This window comes from Phoca vitulina, unplaced genomic scaffold (assembly GCF_004348235.1).
Source record: "Phoca vitulina isolate PV1807 unplaced genomic scaffold, GSC_HSeal_1.0 scaffold20, whole genome shotgun sequence".
Lineage (NCBI taxonomy): Eukaryota > Metazoa > Chordata > Mammalia > Carnivora > Phocidae > Phoca > Phoca vitulina.
This window is the reverse complement of record NW_022589723.1, coordinates 13,353,351-13,377,953: the sequence shown is the minus strand read 5'-3', so window position 1 is coordinate 13,377,953 and position 24,603 is coordinate 13,353,351. Positions and strand designations below refer to the sequence as shown.

Here is a 24,603-nt window from a genome sequence, read left to right as displayed (position 1 = left end):
CCTGATGGAGAAACTCAGGCCTCCTCCACTTCTGTTCTTCCAATATTATCAGAATGGATTAAGAGAATTAGGAGATGAAATGGTGTACCCATGTAACTTCCTATCATTAGTAGTTTTATCAAATGAGTTAAGGTAAAACTCTTACGTTCTATTATTTATTTTTTTTAAGTTTTATTTATTTGAGAGAGAGAGAGCATGAGCAGGGGAGAGGGACAGAGGGAGAAAGAGAAGCAGGCTCCCCACTGAGCAGGGAGCCCAATGCGTGACTCGATCCCAGCACCCTGGGATCATGATCTGAGCCAAAGGCAGACACTTAACCAACTGAGCCACCCAGACGCCCTGAAGTTCTATTATTTAATCTCTGTTTCTAGTGTCTCCAGCCCAAAAAAATTCCCCTGCAATGCTTTGGGTTTTTTCTTGAACCAAATCCCAGCTCCACCCCTTGTCCTCAACTGTAAAATGGTGATAAGAATCCGGTGTTATGGTGATAACCTCCTAGCACCGCTATTAACAAGATAACGCATGTAAAACAGCACCTGGCATATGACAGATGTTCCACAGAACTGGGGCTCTGATTGTTAGGGTTGAGAATAAGCTGCAAGTGTACTGGGATTAGAAATCCAGGCAGAGATGAGAATACTCTAAGAAACTGAACAAAACAAGAGGAAAAAACCCAATAAGCAGTCACAGATGTGTGGCTGACAGTAGGACTGCACCTGGGTGCTGGTCATTGTCATCTTCTTCCTTGAATTCCCAGGTGAACAGGCATGGGGATATATACACTCCTAAGTAGCATCCTCATTATTAAATTAGATCACATGCATATTAAAACACTTTGAGGGACGCCTGGGTGGCTCAGTCGGGTAAGCGTCAAACTCTTGATATCGGCTCAGGTCATGATCTCAGGGTTGTGAGATCGAGCCCCACGTCGGGCTCCACGCTCAGCCGGAGGTCTGCTTGTCCCTCTCTTTCTACCTTTACTCCTCTCTCTCAAATAAATAAATAAATAAAATCTAAACAAAAAAGCAACATTTCGAAAAACACAACATGTTAGAGCCACCTGAAAGACGATGACAATGTTAGGTGCTTCTCGCTGCAATAAACAGAGGTTTGTTCAGGTTACTTCAGAAATGGGAAAGGCAGGAGATGGGAGGGAGGCATTATAAAACACCTGTGGAAAGTAGTAAACTTAGCAATCAAATCCCACAGGAACCTAAGAAAAGAGCTTCTACAGGAAAATTGCTCAGAATCCATGGCATTTTGAGGGGTCTGATCACCTTGTCCCCTTTTTAGAAGTGGAAGTTCATGGTTCCCTACTTAACACTTAACACTCAGCTATTCTCTGTCTGCTTCTGTGTCTTATTTCTCCTTCAATGACTAAAAAGGGCTGATTCAGAGTGAGTATTCTAATACATATTCCCAAGACAGTAATCAACGAAACCAGTGAGATTCTCTGAGGTTCCCATTTAGGCAGAGTTTTTCCTGCCAGGCTAATTTTTCACCAACTGGCCTACAGGTTGGCTGCCATTGGGTCAGGTGCCCACCCCAGATTCTATCAGCTGAGGCCCAATGTGGAGGTTCAGGGAAATAAAAAACAGAACTTGCCCACAGTGAGATCTTTGGCCTGGAATGTTTTTCTTAGAAGAGGATGCTGAGTGTGGTTGATGATAGATTACACAATTGGAAAAGAAGGAGAAAATAAATAAATAAATAAAGCCCTCAAGCCCAACATCAAACTAAGACTCAGGGTCCCTGGCTGGCTCAGTTGGTAGAGCATATGACTCTTGATCTTGGGGTTGTCAGTTTGAGCCCCATGTCGGGAGGTAGACTGTACTTAAAATAATAATAATTTTTTTAAAATCTTTAAAAAAAAACTCAAAGACTGAAAAAGTTAGAAAAGTGTAGTTGTAAATTTTATCAGACGTTCCACACAGATTACCTTCAAACACCTCACTGTTTAAACAAAAGTTCATACCATACAGAAAATCATGACTTACTTAAAACTACAGTTGAAAACACTTGGGCCAAATTTCATCAAACCGAGACACTAGAACTTGTAGAACTAGGGGAGCAAAGAGAACCACAAGATGGCAGCATTACCCCATCTGTGCTCTCTCCGGTTACAAATCTAAGAATGTGTTCATCTGTTGAGCCTGCTCTAGAATGACCCACCTCCTTCCTTGAAGCTATCTTTAAGAGACTGGAACAGCCCGCAGTTGACAGAGAAAGTATAAATCTAAACAGCACATTCATTATCTCTGTGCTCATTTGATGCCCAAGATCTGGCTATCATGTTTTTAGTCCAATTGAATTAATGGAAGCAGTGACTTGGATTATCCAAGGATTACAGTCTTCTGAGGCATGTTTGCATTGCAGAATTTAATCTTTTTATTGTAATATTCCTTATTTGACACTTATGGAATCCAGTTTTTTATTACAGCTGTTTTTAATGTATATCTGTCTCCTACCAGATTCTGTATATCTGTCTCCTACCAGATTCAATTCAAGCTCTTGACCGAGGTTAATTTTCTGTGGCAACTTGGCCGGACCGTAGTACCTAGGTATTTGGTCAAATGGCAGTCGAGATGTTGCTGTGCAGGTATTTTTTTAGGCTTAAAGAGTCCCCTCCACAATGCGGGTGGACCTTAATCAGGTGAAAGCCCCTAGACAAAAAGACTAAGGTCCCCTGAGGAAGAGAGAATTCCCTCCAGACTGCCTTTGAACTCAAGCTGCAACATCAGCTTTTCCCTGGGTCTCTGGCCTGTCAGTCTGTCCTGCAGATTTTGGAACTACCAGCCCCCACAATCATGGGAGCCAATTCCTTAAAATAAATCTTTCTCCTCTCTCTCTCTCTAAACACACACACACATACATACACACACACCCTGCTGGTTCTGTTTCTCTGGAGAACCCTAAGACACCAACTATAGACCAGGCACAAACTGCACCATGGAACAAAAAGATGATTACGAAGTACCCTTGATCTTGAGAGACACGTGAGCACATAACTGTTAATGAGAAGGCAAATGTATTAAGTACTATATAGAACACAAGAAAAAAGAAACCCTTTAGGAAGTGGTTTGGAAAACCATAAATGACATTTGAGCTGCAAAGAACGAACAGGTGTCTCAATAGGCAGACATTACAGGATGAAGGATCCTAGGCAGCGGGAACCCAGTGAGCCAAAATCAACATGTAAAAAGTGGCAAAATAAGCACCACCGCCCCCGTGGGATTATGTGTGACTTTAAGATACTCTAACATCCACCATTTCCCGAGCTCTATTTTGTTTTTATGTCGATATCATAAAACCTTGTAACTTAAAAAGCCAGAAACACTTATCCCAACCTTACAGTTTAGAAAAACTGAGGTACATGGGGATCAAGCAAGTCCAAGGCCCGAAACCAATCAGGAGTAGAAACCACAGCAGTCTGACTTCAGAGGCCGCAATTCCAACCACTATATTCCTAAAGCCCTACACACTGTAGTTTTACGATCAAAGCAGAGGCCAGAACATTCCGGTCTATATACACATTTTTATTGCTTAGGATTCCCATATTCCCTTGCAGTGTTCAATATACTTTTTGACTGTCTTTCCAAAGTTCTAATAAAAGTCAAGACTAGAATAGGGGTGAGCCGCACCCATACATGCTCAGAAATTTTCAGCCCCATCCTTATCCAGACTGGAGCACTGCAAGCCTCCCAAAGCATATTAGAAATATATTTATGATCTAAACCAGAATGAACAGCTAGCTACAACCTTCTCTCCCAATTTATGATGAAGTGACAGTAGGGGGCGACCTACTAAACCTATCCTAAATAGGTGGGTTTTATTAATTTATTATTCTGTACATGCATATCAGTTTCCCCTTCTTTTCAGGCTACACAGGTCTGCCAAAGACCATTACCTTCCCTTCTACTTCATACTTGGCCTTCCCTTGTCTCTTTCTCGATTATCATTCCCACACTGCCCCAAATATTACCTATCTTCTCTTTGACCACCCTTCCTTCACACTGTGTTTCTATGGAATTTTTGCTCTAAGCGCTTTTTAAACTAGTCATTAGAATTGTCTCCCTGACTACTCTCTTCACTCTCTTAATGGCTTTGAAATAAACCTAGTCTCACCCAAATGCTAACCAAAAGACTGGATGGCCCTCTGGCCTCATACATGCAAACAGAGCTAAAACAGTATGAACATGCAAGAGAACAAATCTTAAATATCTGATTAATCTGTATAAACACAGTCTTTGAACAAATACACAATATAGGAACTATCTGGGTGCCTGACTGGCTCAATGGGTAGAGCATGCAACTCATTTTTTAAGATTTTATTTATTTATTTGAGAGAGAGAGAGAGAAGGCATGAGCAGGGGGAGGGGCAGAGGGACAAGCTGACTCCCCAGGGAGCATAGAGCCCAACGCAGGGCTTTATCCCAGGACCCTGAGATCATGACCTGAGCTGAAGTCTTAACCAACTGAGCCACCCAGATGCCCTGAGCACGTAACTCTTGATCTCCAGGTTGTGAGTGAGTTTAAACCCCAAGTGTGGTGTTGAGTTTACTTAAAAAAAAACCAAACAAAAAATAAATAAATAAATAAATAAAACTTCATCCAAAAGGAAAACCTAGAAACTAACTTTTTTAAATATATGCACAGTGAGGTTTGGAGGTTTAATAATTAAAAATCATTGCTTTGAAAGAAATTTTATACATACATAAAAGAACCTAATGAAATCTATAGATCCAATCTTGGGAAACACCTATATACAAAATTCTAGGAGAGATTTATGAGAGTTCATGTTCCCCCCAAAGGCTATCCACATAAGTCCACGGACTCCCAGATTAAAAAAATTAAAAACCTGACCTAAAATATCCTATTAGTTGGAAATCTCCATTATTTACAGGTGATTCATGCAGGGATCCTCTACCAAATCACTAAAAGTTGTAGTTATTAAATAAATAAATAAATAAATAAATAAGTTATAGTTATCATTTCTATTCTCAAATAACTTCATGAAGTTGGGTGATTTCAACCAGAATCCTTTCACAAGACTTTCTATCAATCTTTTTTTTTTTTTTTAAGATTTTATTTATCCATTTGACAGAGAGAGAAAGAGCACACAAGCAGGGAAAGCAGCAGAGGGAGGGGGAGCAGACTCCCCGCTGAGCAGGGAGCCCGACATGGGGCTCGATCCCAGGACCCTGGGATCATGACTCGAGCTAAAGGCAGGTGGTTAACTGACTGAGCCACCCAGGCGCCCCTCTATCATCTTTCTGAAAAGGATTTCATGAGTAGCCCAGCCATTTTGTGATACAATCTACAGGAAACATTAAGTAGATGACAGGAGAGGAAAGCAAAGGAATGAAATGTTTGAAATAATAATACATAAAGGGAAATATACAGTGCTACATACAAAACAGAGCTTCATAAAGGACCTGGGATAATTCAGAGACCTTTTTTTTTTTATTAAATGTGTAAAAAGTAGTCCACATTGTACAAGCTCAAAATCAGACAAATGTACAAGGGTGTGTAACTGGCATATTATGAACTGTATACACCCAAACACCCACTGCAGACACAATCCATATTACATTCAATGTCTGCATATTTACATAATACCGACTGTAAAGTAAATACAAAATTAACTGTCATCATTTTAGTTCAGTATATATGTGATATAGTTCAAAACAAAGGCAATTTTTTTTCCACCAAAAAACCAAAGGTAATTATTTTCAAAGCAAGTACCAATTCACCATATTGTGCAAAAATATTTCAAGGCTAATATAAAGGGTTCCATTTAGGTTTAGTCAGTAAGATATATTTCTATGTTACTGAAATACAGCTAAAGTTTTAGATTGTAATTACCAATGTAACAGTACTTCTGATTTACAACTGACCTAAAAATAGTGGTTGCTAATATATATTCTTGACATTTTAAAAAATCTTCAAAACTTAAATACAATTCTAAAAGTATATGTGCCTTGCCACTCACTCAATAAACATGATTTATTTTAATACAGATCACAAAAGTTCAATTAATTAACCAGAATTCTGTATCTATTTCCTGCCTGCTATCTATTTCAGTCTTAAATCTAACTTTATATCAAAAGCAGCAGTTCAGAATTTCATAAGATTAATCCCAAGAGTTACTGGGTAGCTTTTAAACTATTTCATTCCTTATAAATATAAATCACAATCTAGGTGAGTGGTCCCCTGTATTAGAATTATGTGGGGAGCTCTTAAAATGTGCATGGGCCCCACCTCAGAACTAATGATCAAGAATCTTCCAGAATGTCTGTTTTGTTTTGTTTTGAAGTTCTCAGGTGATAATGGCATGCAGCCTAGTGTGAACCTCTGACCTAGACCACTAGACCAGTGGGTCTCAACTTTTAAGGTACATCAGGAACCACTTGGGGGGGACAAAAAAAAAAAAAAAAAGACAAAACAAACAAATAAGTAGATCTACTTCAGTTAGATTGAAAGTGGTGTCCAGGAACCAGCATTTTAAATAATCATTGTAGCTAGCCCACAAACCACTCTGAAAAACAACGCATAGCCTTATATAAATGAGTACATTCAGCAATTTAGGTGACATTGTCCTGCAAGTGCTAATGAATCCTGCCCCAGGCAAGTTTTAGCTAGTGTTTGAGGGCAAATGTAGCCTTTTAAGATAAAATATATTTATATTTTTAAATATCCAGTAAAGTGAAGTAAATTGTGAGATCATAATTCATTCATTAAAGGGACCGGCTTTCCAATAAACTGTTTAAACCTTTAAATAGACCAGTTTTTAGCAGTCAACTTAACTCTAATGCCCTCTCCATGGTTAATCAGCCTGATATGAGATCAGAGGTAGTGCTTCCAGCTTACCAAAAATGTAATGTAGACTATAAAAGATACCCAATTCTAAGCATACACCTTTATAGGTTCTGTACAGTCTCTATGTAATAGAGATCGAAGACCAGTTGGATATTAAATAATACTAAAACAATGAATAATCTCAATCTTAAAAAATGAAACTTCATGTGCTATTTCCCTCGAATAAGTTCCTACTAAAAATATTGAGGGGAACAATCCAGAAAACACTCAAGGTATCATGCTGCCTCTTTTGTGAAGAAGCTATTTGCTCATTTTCCACCATTCTTATCATTATCTATAAAATGGGTAGTTGGTATAGATATCATTCTACTTTATGAATTTTTTTAAAAGCACAGAAAAAGTAACCACATATAAGGCCACACAGCAAATCAGACGATAGACAGAACTAGCGATTAGACCTTCCATTTGGAAAGCTGGAGTCTTATCAATTTGGCAACTGTATCTCAGTGTGTGACAACTCTGACTAAGTATTATAAATACTGAAGCATATTTGAGCATGTGACAGCTCTATCACCCCTGCCAAACGTTAGGAGTAGGGATCATCTATTTTCAGCGCAGAGAGTACATGAGAACGAGAGAGCAACAACATAAGGAAGCAGAGGGGATGGTTAGCAGGGTCTATCTGGAATCTTGCCCACCTGTCCCATGTCTAAGATGCTATTTCCTGTGTACACGTGTCTCCATCGTGTTCTTCACAAAGGCTTATACCACCTCTTTTCCGATGGCATATGTGATGGAACAGTTAGCATTTCTTCTGAACCAAGCAATGAAACGGCAATTACCAAAAACCAGCACTGTGTTGCCAGAAAGGCAAGTCATTCCATAAATAAGAAACTGAATCTTTTAAATCCATGCTTACCAAGATGCTACAAAACTCATCCTAGTTTTTAATCACTTAGAGTCTAGCCCACTTTCCAGTTTATAAACCATTCAAGGCCAAAATAATGAATTTGAAAATTATGCAGAACAGAAGCTGGAAAATTACATGTAAATCCTCAAACTGAGTGACATATGTCTTCTACTTGGGCGGGGGTAAGCTTCCTGAATGCAGAAATGAAGATATGGAGACAGCCGTCCTGGGGAAAGGACTGCGAGATGGGAGACGCGGCATAAGGCACTACCCTCACCCCAGCCTACCCTGAGGTCACCCTGGATGCCGGCCACACGGCAGGGGAGGGTGAACACACATGCGCACTCGGCTTCTCACGTCCTCTTAGCTGGTTTGGCAGTTAACTGCTTTTCTCTTTCAAATTCCTTCTCGCGTTGCTGCTCCCTTTCCAACTCCTCTTTCTGCCTCTTCTGCTGTAGCTTAAGTGCTCTTTTCTGTGTCAAAAAAATTTAAAACCAAGAGAACATCAAGGCTTATCGATTGTGGCCTCATTTCAAAGCAGCAGTGCTCTGACTTGAGGTAATCCACATGCATTTATAAATTTCATATTTAACTTTTAAATTTGCTCTGGATAATTTAAGGTCCCCCTTAATATAAAAAAATTTTTTTAATTTCTTACTCCAAGCTCTTACTGAATGAGAACAGCCGGGACAATGAAAACACAAGCTCCTTAGCCCAGCTATGAGTAGAAAAGCCCAGAGTAGTATGTATTTTAAAAGAAAACAGTGAACCATTAATTAAGTATGTTATTGAATATGGATATCTAAGAAGTCAGAAAACGAATACTGAAAAAAACAAACAATTAAACCTCTGCTTCTATAAAGAATGTGAAAGAATTGTCAACTCACTTTTAACTTCGACGTCTTTTCATGAAGCATCAACATCTCTTTTCTTATATTCACCAACTTGGCATGATAGTGTTTAGCTTCAGTGAACTAAACATGGAAAAGGAAATGAAAAGTCAAGTTAAAATAGGCTGAAATTAAAAAAAAAAAAAAGGGAAAAAAACAGACATTTTGAAATAGTAAAATGGACAAGTTATAAATTACAGGTCATTCTGCCTCAACCGGTCACTTCTTTTAAAGCCTTAATTATCTCATTTTAATGCCAAAATTCAAATTTCATTTAAACCACTAATAGGTATTTGAAAACATTTGACTCAGTTCAAATTGAAAAAAAGAGTTACTAAACATAAAATAGACATTTATATTGTGTACAGGTAACATTTTGCTTTAAAAACATGCAATATAATCCTAAAATTTTACTAAGACTATCCAGTAATGCTATCAGTTTCATGTAAGTGAAAGGAGAACACTCCACTGTCTTTACAGGGGAGAGCCTGAGCTGGGTACACAGGACAATTTCAGTGAAGTGGCCGCCCATCAGGAAAACCCAAGCTATGGCCAGCGAAGCCTGAGAGGGCTGTGGACAAATCTGGTCATGTTCCTTGGGCTTCTAAAGTGAGACCACGCAGAACCACCTCTGTAAGGACACTTTTCTTCCCAAGTCATGGTAGGTATGGACATTCCATCTCAGCCAGAGATGGGAGCAAAAGAAAAAAGCACCTCATTCTCAGGAGCCAAGGTTAACAGAAAGAGAAGACCAAGTAACAAGAATAAGAGACGCGTCGTAAAGAAATTAGCAACCTACATGTATCTACAAGTAAAGTCTTAGTCTGATGAACTCTAGAGCTTACAGACCCTCTCCCCCCACCCCCACCCCACCCCAGGCCTTACAGTTCTCAGTTCCTGAATGATAATCAAACCACTCTTGGGCTGAGAGAGGAAAAAACAGGAAGATCCCTGCAAACTGAAGCAACACTATTACATCTGCTTGGTTCATTCATTTATCACTCATTCACTCAGCAAATGTTTGTTCTGCTGCAATATGAATTCAGTGGGGAAGACAAAAGTAGGTCAGCGTAGCCTTGTCCACCTCCTTCAGAACAAGTCAGAAAACCATTAAGTGGAAGACTTTGTATTTACTACCCCAGGCCTCTGCCTAACGCTACAGAAGATAAACTCTGTTTTTGATCATTATAAAGGAAAAACATTAATGAGCCACATTTGTTCAACAAAAAGTTCATTTTTTGACATAGGTATGAAAGTCCACAAAATCATACAAACCAAGCTACTGCTTAATGTTGAGGTGAAAAGAAAGGTAGCCAAAAGTTCCTTATTTTTGTTAATTCCCTGTTTCTTAAAATAGAGTATCAGTTCCTCTCATCAAAAAGCTATAAAGCTTCTGATGGAATTCACTACTGTCACATACACTGAAAGATATAAAGGATCTATAAAGGACCCCCCAAAGGGTCCATTTCAGCATTAATATGTTATGACACTATGAATAGGCCATACAATTAAATAAAATGTTGATTTTTAAGAAGTCTTGTAATTGATTAGGAGAGATGCACTCTCCTTAAGGGGAAACACAGTACCCCAAAAGTTCGTTACTTTTAGTTCTTCTAGTTCTCTTAGTTCTCTTTTAGAAGTCTTTAATTATTATGAGCAAATCTATTCCAGACTTTAACAAAAAAATTCCATTTTCTATTACAAGTTCAACATTTGAAAGATAATAATTCAAGACAATGGAAGTTCTAGTGAAGTAAATAAAGGTTTCCTGTTAAAAGACAAATCCTAAACATTAAAATTAGAGGAAAAGATCCTAAATATACCTAAGTACAAAGTTGCACGGGATAAACCTAGTTATTTCTAAGCCAAGCTCTCATTACACTGTGTCAACTAAATCATACTTACCAAAGCATTAATGTCCAACATAGAATGACATTCTTTAAATTTTGAAATCTCCTGTTCCAGTGTGTCTAGTAATACAACTTGGTTCTGTCTGAAACAAAAGCACACAGCCAAAATAAACCATACATACTGTAAGTGCTGGAATCACATTTCATCTTAGTTAATGTCAAAGGTAAAAATTAAGTTGAAAATGTATTACCTCTCCAAGGCTTACTTGGTTTAACAAAATCTTTTTCAAAATAATATTCCAGGGGCTCCTGGGTGACTCAGTCGGTTAAGCGTCTGACTCTTGATCTCAGCTCAGGTCTTGATCTCAGGGTCATGAGTTCAAGCCCCCGCATTGGGCTCCACACTGGGAATGTGGAGCCTACTTTAAAAAATATAATCATAATCATAATATTCCAAAGCCACATTCTGGTAACTGTATCTTTTATTCTTGCCTAAATGAGTAGTAATTCTAATAACTGAATCTAACTGTAATAACTGAAATCATCAAATCATTTAAAATCATTTTGTTACTTGTTATTTCTAGCAACTCTCTGTATTATCCAAAAAAAAAGTTTTTTTATACTATCTTGCCCAAAAACTTGATTTTATGTATATTAAAACGGCAAAATTACCATAAAGGAAATGGGAAGCAATGACTTTTTAGATTAGAGTTGGGGAAAATGCACTACCAATGGATACCTCAAAAGAGGTAAATAAGAAGATGAAAAAACAGGACTAGGAAACACAAGATTCCCCACCAATAACAAGCTGTATGATCTTGGAAATTTAGTTTATCTCTCTGGGCCTAAATTTCTTTATTTATAAAGTGAGAAGGTCAGACCACGTAACTTCTAAGGGTCCTCATTAAAATTCTGATTCAAAACCTTCTATTAAAGAACAGAAGCCAACTTCCCTGATACTCCTCTCCAGATCAACCAGTGCTAGGATCACAGGAATAAGTAACACTGAGGGGGCCACTGAATTAAACATTTTAAAGAATACTACAGGGAAAGCAAAATATGACATGATTTACTTGCAAAACTATGCTAAACAGAGAATGATGAAAAAAAGAAACAGCAATGAAGAGAATGAAGAACAGTTACAAAATCTCCACCATCCAGCAAGGAGTTTGGCATACCCCCCAGGTCACAAGTTTGTCCCTTCGGCTCTTGAGTAGAGACCACAAAAAGTGAAATACACAACGAATAAGAAGAGAATCCAGCAAGTCAATGACCCGACATAAGCAGGATGGCAATGACAGACTGTTACAACTAGAAAACAGTAAAGAGAAATCAATAAAGCCAAAAGTTGTTCTTCAAAAGATCAATAAAATTGACAAACCTCTGGCCAGACTCACAAGAAAAAAAAAAAAGAGAAGACACAAATTACTAACATTACTTATAGAAGAGAAATCATCACTGATTCCCTGGATATTAAAAGGATCAGAAGAGAATATTTTCAACAATTCTGTCCACAAAATTGATTACTTAGATAGAAACGACTAATCCCTTGAAAGACACAAACTTCCAAAACTCATACAAGGAGACACAGATAATCTATGTAGGCCTATATTTGTTAAAGGAATTCAATCAGTAAGTAATAACTTTCCAGAAATGAAAATACCAGGACCAGATGCCTTCACGCATAATTTCTACCAAACATTTAAGGAAGGAATTATAACACTTCTCCATAATAGCGTCCAGAAAACAGAAGCAGAGGGAGCGCCTCCTAACTCATTCTATGAAGCTAACATTACGCTAAAACCCAAACTAGATAAAAATATTACAATAAAGGAAAACTATAGACCAATATCTTTCATGAACAGAAATGCAAAAAAATCCTCCACAAAATATTAACAAAACAAATCCAACAATATAGAAAAAGAATTATACACCACAACCAAATGAGATTTATTCCAAGTATGCAAAGCTGGTTCAACATTTGAAAATCAATCAGTGAAATCCAAGACATCAATAGAGTAAAGAAAAATCATTTGGTCCTATTACGTGATGCAGAAAAGGTATTTGATAAAGTCCAACACCATTCGTGATTAAAAACTCTCAACAAACTAGAAAGAGAGAGGAATTTCCTCAACTTGATAAAAAAACATTTAAAAAAAAAAAAGCCGGGCGCCTGGGTGGCTCAGTTGGTTAAGCGACTGCCTTCGGCTCAGGTCATGATCCTGGAGTCCCTGGATCGAGTCCCGCATCGGGCTCCCTGCTCGGCAGGGAGCCTGCTTCTCCCTCTGACCCTCCCCCTTCTCATGTGCTCTCTCTCTCATTCTCTCTGTCTCAAATAAATAAATAAAATCTTTAAAAAATAAATAAATAAATAAATAAATAAATAAAAAAAAAAAAAAAAAAAAAAGCCTATAGCTAACATCACACTTGTGAGAAACTAGATGCTTTCCCCTTATGATAAGGAGTAAAAAAGACTGTCTGCTTTTATTATTCCTATTCAACATCATACGGCAAGTTCCAGCTAATGTAATGAGACAAGAAAAAGAAATAAAGGGTATACAGGTTGGAAAGGGAGAAATAAAACAAATAAAACTGTCTTTGTTCACAGATGACATGACTGCCTATGTGGAAAATCCCCAAAAATCCACAAAGTATATAAGTTTCAGCATACCAGGTTAATGTATAAAAGTCAGGAGTGAATAATTAGAAAAATCAATACCACTTACAATAACCCCCTTCATATAACTACTTTGATATAAATCTAACAAAATATACACAGGCGTTATATGCAAAAACTATAAAACTCTAATGAAAGAAATAAAAAAAATCTAAGTAATGGATATTCCAACCAAATGGAATAAAAAACTCAATACTGTTAAGATATCAATTCCTCCCAACCTGATCTAAGGATTCTATGCAATCTCAATTTAAGTCCCACCAAGTTATTTTGTAGATATCAACAAACAGATTCTAAAATTCACACAGAAAGGCAAAGACAGAATAGCCAACACACAATGAAGAACAAAGTTGGAACACTTAACACTACCCAGTTTCAAGATTCACTATAAAACTACAGAAGTCAAAACAGCATGATAATGGTGAAAGAACGCACTGATCAATGGAACAGTACAGAAAGCTCTTAAATAGACCCACACAAATATAGTCAACGATTCTTTGACAAAATAACAAAGGCAATGCAGTGGAGAAAGGATAATCAAAGGTGAGGGAACAACTGGACAGTGATGTACAAAGAAATTAACCTAAACACAGACCTTATAATTTCACAAGAATTAACTCAAAATGGACCACAGATCTAAATATAAAATGTAAAACTCTAAAAAGTCTAGAAGGAAACACAGGAGGAAATCTAGGTGACCTTGGTTTAGAGATGAATCTTTACATGAAATATCATAAGCACGATCCATGAAAAGAAAATGTTGGTAAGTCAGACTTTTAAAATTAAAAACTTCTAAAATAAATAAATTAATTAAATTAAATTAAAAACTTCTGCTCCGGTACCTGGGTGGCACAGCTGGCTAAGTGTCTACCTTCAGCTCAGGTCATGATCCCAGGGTCCTGGGGTCGAGCCCCAACATCAGGCTCCCTGCTCAGCCCGGAGCCTGCTTCTCCCTCTGCCCCTCCCTGCCCACTCATGCACGCGTGCACTCTCTCTCTCTCCTCCGTCGGAAATCAATAAATAAAATCTTTTTAAAAGATAAATAAATAACTTCTGCTCAAAAACAAAACAAAATAAAACAAAAAAAAAAAACTTCAGCTCCGTAAAAGACACTATTATGGGAACAAAAAGACAAACCACACACTTGGAGAAAATTCTTGCAAGACACATAAAGGACTTGTATCAAAAGTATACAAGGAACACTTAAACCTCAAGAATAAGAAAATAAATAACCCAGATCAAAAGATCTGAATAGACAGTGTATAATCATGAATTTGTCTGATCTTTGTCCCAGGTTCCTGGCATGCCTACTCTAAGACGCTTGTAATTTCCCAAATGACAGGAGTATCTTCATTACTCACAAACCCCTCTTGGAGCATGCCAGAGTTTATGCTAATGAGGTGATGCGGGATGGACATGCGAGAAAGATCAATCATGTGGTTACAGAGTTGGGGCTTTGAACCTTGTGATATCAGTCCACGTGATACCATTACTGCTATCAGTCTTCTCTCCACAGAAAGGAGGTGGGGGGAGGGTGCTGGAGAGTGAGTTCAATTACATGGCCAATGATCCAATCAATTATAATTAGAGAGTAAAGCCCCAGTACAAACTTTAAACACTGAAGCTCAGCAGAGATTCCTGGTTGGTAAACACATCGATGTGCCAGGAGGGTAACGTGCCCTAATTTCACTAGGAGAGGGGCGCCTGGGTGGTTCAGTCGGTTGGGTGTCTGCCTTCAGCTCAGGTCATGATCCCAGGGTCCTGGGATAGAGCCCCGCGGCTTCCTGCTCTGCAGGGAGCCTGCTTCTCCCTCTCCCTCTGCCTGTAGCTCCCCCTGCTTGTGCTCTCTCTCTGTCAAATAAATAAATAAAATCTTTAAAAAATAATAATAATAATGTCAATAGAAGGCATAGCAGCTCTGTGATGGAGATACTCCCAAACCCTGCCCCTATGTGTCCCTTCATTTGGCTGGTCCTGATGTGCATCCTTTATAATAAAACGGTAATTATAAGCGTGTTTTCAGGGTGCCTGGGTGGCTCAGTCTGTTAAGCACCTGCCTTTGGCTCAGGTCCCGGATCGAGCCCTGCGTGAGGCTCCCTGCAGTGGGGAGTTTGCTTCTCCCTCTCCCTCTGCTCCTTCCCCTACTCATGCTCTCTCTCACTCTCTCTCTCTCAAATAAATAAATAAAACCTTAAAAAAAAAAAAAAAGTAGTGTTTTCATGATCCATAAGTCTAGACACTCTAGAAAAAGATTCCACAGAATACTTAGCTACAGTATCAGGCAGAAATGACTGGCTTTCCTTTCCCTTTAAGTTCTGTATCATCTGTGGCACATATGCTGGGAGTGACTGGGAAGCCCTGACGCAGTATCTGGGAACGATCCTCTGAGAAAAAAACTATTTCCCTGGAAGGTCCAAGCATGAATTATCTCAAAGGGAACCCCACTAAGGCTACTTACAAGTACCTTGCCAGAGACTTTTAGGACCTAGATCCCAGAACCTCTTTTTTCTTTCTTTCCAATGTTCTTAAAATGATGAACACATGTACAAGAATATTCATAACCTTTCTTATATATAGAGTCAAGTTTTGTTCTTGGTCTTCCCTCCCCGTGGTTAGCTACAAGGTAAACCTGATTTATGTCCACCACTACCTTCTCCTTCACCTCTGTAGGCCTATTTCTATAATGTAAAGTGGCTTAATGAAAATTAAACTGTTTGATAACGCAGCCAGGACTGGATCCCAGGAGCCTCTCAGTGCAGTACTCTTTCCCCTAAATCTTTATCAGCGGTGGGATTTGTGGAGAGAGGGATGAAAGAGGCAGCTACTAGAAAACATCTTTTTCCTTTCACTGAAGTTTGCTTATCTTTCCTTAACACTACAGAGGTATAATAACTGCTTATTCATCATATTTAATTATTAATTCTACCACTAACCACTGCCTGTGTAATCCTTTTCAATTTACTTAAACTTTCTGGACCTCAGTTTCCTCAACTATAAACAGGAATAATATTAATACTTCATAAGGTGTCAGGATTGAGATACAGTATATAAAGTGCTGGGCAAGTAGTCTATATAGTAATAGTAATAAACAGCAGCTGAGTTTACTATCATCATCGTCATCATCGTCACCATCGTCATTTAGGTGCCTTGGAAGATAAGTGGGATTATTTAAAACACTAAATTTTAGCCAATGTCATCAATTAAACTCTGCAATTAAACTGTGCTTCCCAGCTCCTGGGGAATGATCCTCTGAGAAAAAAACTATTTCCCTATCCAGATATGTTTTGCTTGCAGTTTCTTACCTTCCTTCAGTCTAACATACTTCATCCAAACTCCCCTATGAAATTTTTATGACTTTTTGCCACGAGAATTGACTGGCTTTAAAATACAAGGAATACCACACACTAGGGAAAAAAAAATGTCATTGGAACTAGCAGAAAATTGCTAGTTGCAGGACTGCTGGCAACTCCCTAACCCCAGGAGTGTACCACAGAGTAGAACACAGTACCACTTTCATACTCATTTACCGCCTTCAAATCCAAGGATTATAACATTCCTTACGAATATGTACAAAATGGACACAGTTGTTGATTGTTACTCTCCTTTTGCCCTAATACGGGCTTTTTTGTTTTTTAAGATTTTAATTATTTATTTGTCAGAGAGAGAGAGCACAAGCGCACAAACAGTGGGAGCGGCAGGCAGAGGAAGAGGGAGAAGCAGGCTCCCCACGGAGCAGGGAGCCCGATGCGGGGCTCGATCCCAGGACCCCGGGATCATGACCTGAGCTGAAGGCAGACGCTTAACCAACTGAGCCACCCGGGCGCCCCGAATACAGGCTTTTCAGGTAAGTTTTCAAAGGGTAGGTCTTAGAGCAGCAACAGCTCGTAGCCAGTTCATAGCTGACAAGCACGAAAAGCAATGATAGGCCAGCATGGGCAACTAAGCGAGGTCCTACCCAAAAGGAAGTAGAAGTTCAGTCTGCTTTTCTGGGTGGGAGCTGATAAACTTAGTATATATTTTGCATACTGATCCTACTTCATGAAATCCCGTTCTTCTCTTGGTGTATCCTCCAATCCTTTAGTTAGATAGACTTATCTACTAGAAATGAAATGGGTCCTCTCAAAAAAAGATAAAAGATTTTTGGCAACTCATGTGAACCAGCGACTGAAAATGAATGTGGCTCTTATGGAGGCAATTTTGCAACACTACTCAGAAACGGGTGTGTGCCCATCCTGCAACACTCCCAGTAGGCAATATTTTCATAAAATAATGGCAAATCACCAAAACTAATCAAATAGTCCAGATCAGATTTAGGGGTACCTCTTATAAAAGACCAAACACTCCAGGAGTACTTTTTACATTTAAAGTTTTATTCACTTAAGTAATCTCTATGCCCAATGTGGGGCTTGAACTCAGGATCCCAAGATCCAGAGTCACATGCTCCTGCTTCTGGGACTGAGCCAGCTGGGCGCCTCTCACTTTTTACATTTAGATTACTAAGTACTCCCTCACTCCCAACTGCTACCACTAAAGACAGAAATACTCAACTGTATTAAATGTTACAAAATGTTATGCCTTAATACAGTTTATATACAAGGGGAAACGAGTGCATGGAAGGTTTTTGTTAGCTCACGTGAGTTCCTGAAGAGCTTGTTTTGATCTCTGCAGATCCGGCAGGTAGTGAGAAAGCAATCCTTCTGCCAGCTGCTCCACAGCTTTGTCCTCTACAGTCAAGTCCTCTAGTAACCCTTCATCTGGAGAAGCGTCCCTTAAACCTGTCCCCAAGAAAAAATCCAATGTAGGAGTCGTGTAAATGGACATGGGGTAAGAGAGTAGTGGGGCAGGCGGGGGCTGGCTCTGGGGTTCAGAGCACACACAGGACACTACGGGCAGCCTTCCTTTGCTTTTTTTAGCTTTACCTTCCGAGCGTCGTCTAAAAAACAAGATACGAGCACTCAAAAAATGTTTTTAAGCTACTGGTATAAGGAAAAGTCTGGATTAAAAGAACATTAACACATGCAAAACATATTCTGTATGTTTACGTATTTTCCAGGGCAGAGGATTTACAGTTTTCAATGGATTATTAAGAGTCCGAGGCCTAAAAATGGGAAACAGTCACTGAATGAAAGCAATAAATTCTTCTTTTCATAAGCATGCAGAAATGCAATGCCTAAAAAAATTTTTTTTCAATTGAATGTAATTCAATTGATGTAGGTCAACATTTACTTTGCAAATAGCTTGATATATTATTTCCACGTAAAAGGAAGGTTGTTTTATCATTTGTTAGAAGGAGAAAGATTTCCAAAGGATTTCTCTTGAGACTCAGCACCTTAATTTACCATAGAAAATAGTGTATAATAATTGCATGTAAATCTCGACGTGATGCCAGGAACTATGCTTCATACTTCTCCTTTGAATAACAGTGTAAGCACTGTCAGCCATTCAAAAACATCTAAAATTAATACCCATCAATCACTACTCCTACCAAGAAAAGTACAAAACAATTTCTAAACAGGGTTCGATGAATGGTTTGTAAGATTTTAGAATCATTGGTTTAGAATGAGAAAAAAAAGTGACATGGTCATATTACTAAAATTGTACTCTAAAAGCATTTTTATATATTAAACTCTGAAACATCTCCATTTAATCATAATCTGGTAATAATCAGTGACATCAAATTAGATCATTATATAAAATATATTTATTATGGCACACTATTTACAGCTCATTTCCAAATACAGTTTTTACCACAGATGTAAATTTTGGCAAGACTGAGAAAAACAACATGTCGTCATACCCAAAGTAAGTTTTCATAGATAAAAAAAAAAAAGTATGATTTTTATTTTGATTCTGAGAAATATATGAACAAACTTCGGAATTCTCTAAGTAGCAAGGCAATATTCAAACAGGTAAGAACTAACTAGAAACTGAAGCAGTCCACAAATGAAATAAAAATCTAACGGGAAAGGGGTACCTGGGTGGTGCAGCTGCTTGGGCACTGGGCTCAGGTCATGGTCTCAGGGTCTTGCGATCAAGCCCCGAGTTGGGCTCTGGTCAGCGCGGAGTCACTTGGGATTCTCTCTCCCCCTCTCCCTCTGCCCTTCCCCACCATGTGCATGCACTCTCTCTCTCAAATAAATAAATAAATCTTTAAAAAATACATGTAATGGGAAAAAGTGGAGTTTTACAGATATTGCCACTGATGTGCCATCAGATGGGAAGTGAATAAAGTGTATCTGAAAATTAATGCCATTGCTTAAGGCTTAATTATAGTAACAGGGCAAACAGCAACTCTCTTTAAGGATATACAGAAAACAAGTATTACAGATAAACAACAGAAACACCCAAATAAGGATATGTCAACTTTAAGGATTCACAACTAATATACTTCCCTTACATTATTTAAACATTTTAACTCACAGACCTCCCCCTACTCTACCCCAATCTTCTGGTTAATTATGGAGGAGTCCAACTTATATTTCTAAATACATCAAGTTACTAAATTCAAGGTACTTTACTGTGGGAGATTAAAGAAAAAGAAAAAGAAAGGGTCCTTACCCTCCTCATACAAGAAATATTAGCTACACACTTGTATTAATACTAGTACTAGTGTACTAGTTTCCAAGGTTACAAGAATAAACTAAGCAAGTCCCCTTCTCTGAAAGGGCTCGATACAGGGGAATCATAATATATGAGAAGTGCCATTAGAGAAAAAGAAACTGTTATGGGAATTCAGAGGAGAGAAAGATCATGTTTATCAGGGAAGTCTGAGGAACAACTTCTAAAGGAAGTGTGGGAGCTGGGGCTTAAGCTTGCAGAATGGATAGAAATTTCTTTTTAAGTATTACTCATTGTAAAAACTTGAAATGCAAAAGAGGGAAGTATAAGCTGAAAAGTAAAAATACTCTTTCTTGGGGCACCTAGTCTGGCTCATTTGGTACAGCATGCAACTCTTGATCTTGGGATTATGATTTTGAGCCCCACATTGGGTGTACAGATTACTTAAAAAATAAAATCTTAGGGGCACCTGGGTGGCTCAGTCGGTTGGGCATCTGCCTTCGGCTCAGGTCACGAACCCGGGATCGAGCCCCGCATCAGGCTCTCTGCTCAGTGGAAAGCCTGCTTCTCTTTCTCCCTCTTCCTCTGCCTGCCACTCCCCCTGCTTGTGTGCTCTCTCTCTCTCTGTCAAATAAAGAAATAAAATCTAAAATAAATAAATAAATCTTAAAAAAAAATACTCTTTCTCATTCCCTTACTCCACTCTGTAGTTTCACACAGAGCCTTCAAAAAAATTGTCTCTGTATACCCATGCATAAACCCTGTTTTTAGGGGCACCTGGGTGGCTCAGCTGGTTGGGCAACTGCCTTTGGCTCCAGTCATGATCCCAGGGTCCTGGGATCCAGCCCCATGTCGGGCTCCCTGCTCAGGGGGGAGCCTGCTTCTCCCTCTCCCTCTGCGGCTCCCCCTGCCTGTGCTCTCCTGCTCTCTCTCTGACAAATAAATACATAAAATCTTTAAAAAAAAAACAAAAAAAACCCAAAACTATTTTAATCGTAAATGAAATATTATGCATATTGTTCTCTTAAATATACATCTTAGATATCTTTCCATATGCATATATATGCATCTACTACATTTCTAACAGAATAGAATTCTACCATATTTTGTTTACCAATTCTCTGTTATGGACTGAATGTTTGTGTCCCCCACCACAAAATTCTTTTGTTTAAGCCCTAACTTCCAACACAAAGGTATTTGGAGGTGAAGCCTTTGGAAAGTAATTAGGTTTAGATGAGGTCATGAAGGTGGGGCCCCATGATGGGGTTATTATTCTTAAAAGATAAAGAGAATCCAGAACTCTCTCCCTCCACTATGTGAGGACACAATGAGAAGGCAGCTGTCTGCAACATCAGAAGAGGGATCTTACCAGGAACCTGATTGGCCAGCACACAGATCCTGGACTTTGTAGAACTCCAGAACTTCAAGGAATAAAAGTCTGTTGTTTAAGCCACCCAGCCTATGGTACTTTGTTGTAGCTGCCCACGTAGACTGAGATACCTAAGGATAGGTATTCAAGTTATTTTCACTTTTTGCTATTTCAAACAATGTTGCCATGAGTTTCCTTGCTTGTCTTTGCATATCCATGTCAATGTTTCTGTAGGATAAATTCTTAGAATGATGGGACAAAGGGTTCTTAAACAGACATTGCAAAACTGCCTTCCTCAGATAGGGCACCAATTTATACTCCTACCAACAATCTTTGAAGGTCACTATTTCCAAATGGGTAAGAATTCTAAAGGAGTGGAAGGAATTCCATATGGTTAAAAAAAAAAAGGCAGCAGAAGAAAGGTGGGAATATGGTATTGCTCTGGAAAGAGAAGGTAGTTTGGAGTGTCTAAAACATAGGACATATGCAATAGTGAGCTTATAAAACCATGGGGCCAGCCCATGAGGATCCCTGAGTGTCAAGTTAAGAGGTTTGGCCCTTTGGTTAGTAAATAGTAAGGAGCCATTTTAAGGTTTCCAAGCAAGAAAATGACATGACTGGAGCTTCATCTTGGAGCAGTGATATGACAACAGTGGGACAGATGCAGTGGAAGAATAAGAGGCTGGAGGTGGATAGCCTTACAACTGGCCTTGAAGGTGAAACTACAGAGAGGAGACAGAAATTGCATAGTAGAATCCCCTAGACTAAATAGAGGTAGGAGGCAAGTGAAAGGAAAGTCAAGAGTAACGTCAAAGTTTGAACTGAGAGGGACTTGGCACCATTAACAGAATCAGACATCTACTTTTATTTATGCACAGGCTGTACGCGAGGTTAGAGCAAAACAACCATGTCAAAGTACCCAGCAAGCAGATGGAGAGGCAAGAGGAGAGGGACCCAAGCTGCACATACATACAAGGAAGTCCTATTAATAGAAGCAGCTTATGAAACTGTAAAGAGGGGGCGATCACTGAGGAAAAGCATGACCAAGAAAGGGCAGAAAGCACTATTTTTAAGTAGCCTCTATACTCCTAGAACCGGAGGTAAAAGAAACACATCTAAAGCCCTGCAGCCTTCCTCATTTGGGGTTCCTCATCTGAACAGAAACTGTTTTGACTATTTTCTCAATTCTCCCAAGGATGGTACATAAATAGTACCATTCAGGATGCCTGGCAAGTCAATTTATTACATTCAACGGATGTCTTAGGGTATTAGGGCTTAAATCTCTCCTGGACCTCAGGTTGAGAAAGCTGCTGGAGAAACGTCAACAAGCAAGACAGCATTTCATGAGTAAGTGGTCAATAATACCTGGATACATCAATTCTCTGAATGACAAACCGATCACCTTTCTGACAAATTCATCCTTGACCATTAACAGCCAACAGTGTGCTGGAGTCAACACACAAACGCAGAGTGACCTCACCATCAACCGCCCCCCAGACTTCGCTTCCCACTCATGCAGCTCGGCCCCGGGGCCGACGCGATGCCCCACTTCCGCGCTGGAGCCAGAGCCTCGGAGACTAGCAGCTCTCTCCCGCCCAGCAGCCCCGGAGACCCACCCACTCGGGTCCCGGCCGCCCGCCCCGCCCCGCCCCATTGCACGTACCCGGCGTCGGCTCCCCTGCCCCCCGGCCGTGGGGTGGCCCTGGCAGGACCCCGTCCGGGGACGTCGGCCCAGGAACACTCATGTCCTTCCCGCTGGGAACAGGGAAGGGGCAGTTAGTGCAGACGGTCAGATGCAGTAAGAGCAGACCCAACGCGTCCAGCGCCCAGCCGGACAGAAGCGGGGGTCGCACCCGGAAATGACGGAAGCGGAAGACTGTGTGACCGCGGGTCCGCCCCCCTTTTCTTGCCGCCACCTCCACCTCCACCTGCCGGACAACTACCCGCCGCGCTCCTGGGACTCCGCGCTGACGTCGTAGTCGGATGGAGGGCGCGGCGTCAGTAGAGTCCGCTGTGGCGGGGTCGTGTTTTTGCGACCGGTTGTCGGGGAGGGGGTGGAGAAGAGCGCGCTCCCTGGTGGGTCGCGAATGTGGGAAGAGGTTTAGTGTTGAACGTGATGGTGCAGTCGGGCTTTGTTCACCGGAGCCAGGCACAGCTTTTCAGTTTCTTGTCCGTGTTAAGGAAACACCTTAAGAACAAGGACTGCGTGGTTTTCCTGCGATTTGGACCATTTCTTAAAAATAAGTGTTTAGCTCTTTGAGCTTCAGCTTTGCTTATTGGGGATTTGCTAGGATTCCGGTCTCCCTTTGTTGATCGTAGGTGAATGATTTTAAGGCCTGGGTTGCAGTATCAGCTGGACGAATTAAGCCAAATTACCGGAAACTGCCCATGTAGAGATCCTGCGGGATGATGTCATGATTTTAATGAAAAACTCAGAAATGGCCAGAGGCAGCCTCAGGCCACATAAAAAGATCAGCTATTCCCTCCCTGCCTTAGACCCTCTCACCTTGAGTGTAATAATGGCTTTCTGATGTTACACCCCAAAATTGCCCGTTCAGTGTTTTATGGGGCAGCCAAAATTGTTTTCAAAAAATGTGGATTTATGTCGAGCCTCAGAAACATGCACCTGCTCCCCATTGCCCTTCTCAGTGCATTCACCTCTTTTGGCCTCCTTTCCCCTCAAGATTAGCTCCTTACTACCTGTGGTAAGCAGAATAATGCCCCCCACCAAAGATGTCCACGATCTTAATCCCCAGAACCTGTGAATATGTTAAATTTCACCCACAAAGAGTAGTTAAGGTTGCTAATCATTTGACTCTAAAACAGATTATTCTGGATTACTAAGTGGACCAAATGCAATCACAAGGGACTTCAAAATGAAGAGGGAGGCAGAGGACTATGTGACTATGAAGAATGATTAAAAAGACTTTGAAAATAGAGAACAAGAACAACCGGCCACGTTTGTGGTAACCTCTAGAAGCTGGAAAAGACAAGGAAGTGGATTCACCCCTAGAGCCTCTAGAATGGAACTCAGCCCTGCTGACACCTTACTTTTACCAGTGAGACCTGTGTTAGACTTCTGACCTACAGAACTATAAAAAATAAATTTCTGTTGTTTTAAGTTTGTGGTAATTTGTTACCATGGCAATAAAGTAATGCACTATCCTTCAAGCATCCTTTGTTCCTTCCCAACATCCAACTAAAACTATGCCTTTTGATGTCTTCAGTGTTCTTGCTCATGCTTCAGCCTGGAATAGTCTATTCAAAGTCCTACTCATCTTTCAAGGCTTGGTCTAAATAATACCTTTAAAATAATTCACAATCCCACCTCCCCTTTCAACTTTCAGAAATTATAGTAATAACCTTTTCTCAACTACAAAGCATCCTGCTATTTAGCACTTAATCCATTCTTAATATGAGTTATTTCCTTTGCCTTCCTTTATTAGATTTTAAACTCCAAACAGAAAGTCTTATTCAAAGAGAACCATAATGGGTTTTCAATAAATGTGTGCTGAATGAATGAAGTATTG

At 39.7% G+C, this 24,603-nt stretch overlaps 1 protein-coding gene across 1 annotated transcript; it reads right to left on the bottom strand.

Annotated features, from left to right (window-relative positions):
* Positions 1-5,200: 5,200 nt before the first annotated feature.
* On the bottom strand, positions 5,201-22,924 carry BLOC1S6 (biogenesis of lysosomal organelles complex 1 subunit 6). Its single transcript, XM_032417656.1, has 5 exons — positions 22,737-22,924; positions 17,780-17,921; positions 10,525-10,612; positions 8,617-8,703; positions 5,201-8,202 (listed from the first exon to the last, which is right to left on the bottom strand). Exons 1-5 carry the CDS (start codon positions 22,816-22,818, stop codon positions 8,083-8,085), a joined length of 519 nt encoding a protein of 172 aa, XP_032273547.1. The 5' UTR covers positions 22,819-22,924; the 3' UTR covers positions 5,201-8,082.
* Between the last annotated feature and the right edge of the window lie 1,679 nt (positions 22,925-24,603).

Excerpts from the sequence above, each read along its gene's own strand:
- BLOC1S6 (XM_032417656.1), bottom strand. The coding sequence starts at position 22,818 with ATGAGTGTTCCTGGGCCGACGTCCCCGGACGGGGTCCTGCCAGGGCCA. Across the intron at positions 8,704-10,524 it reads TGTTGGACATTAATGCTTTG|TTCACTGAAGCTAAACACTA; the intron begins GTAAGTATGATT and ends TTCCATGTTTAG. Across the intron at positions 8,203-8,616 it reads AAAAGACGTCGAAGTTAAAA|AAAAGAGCACTTAAGCTACA; the intron begins GTGAGTTGACAA and ends TTTTTGACACAG.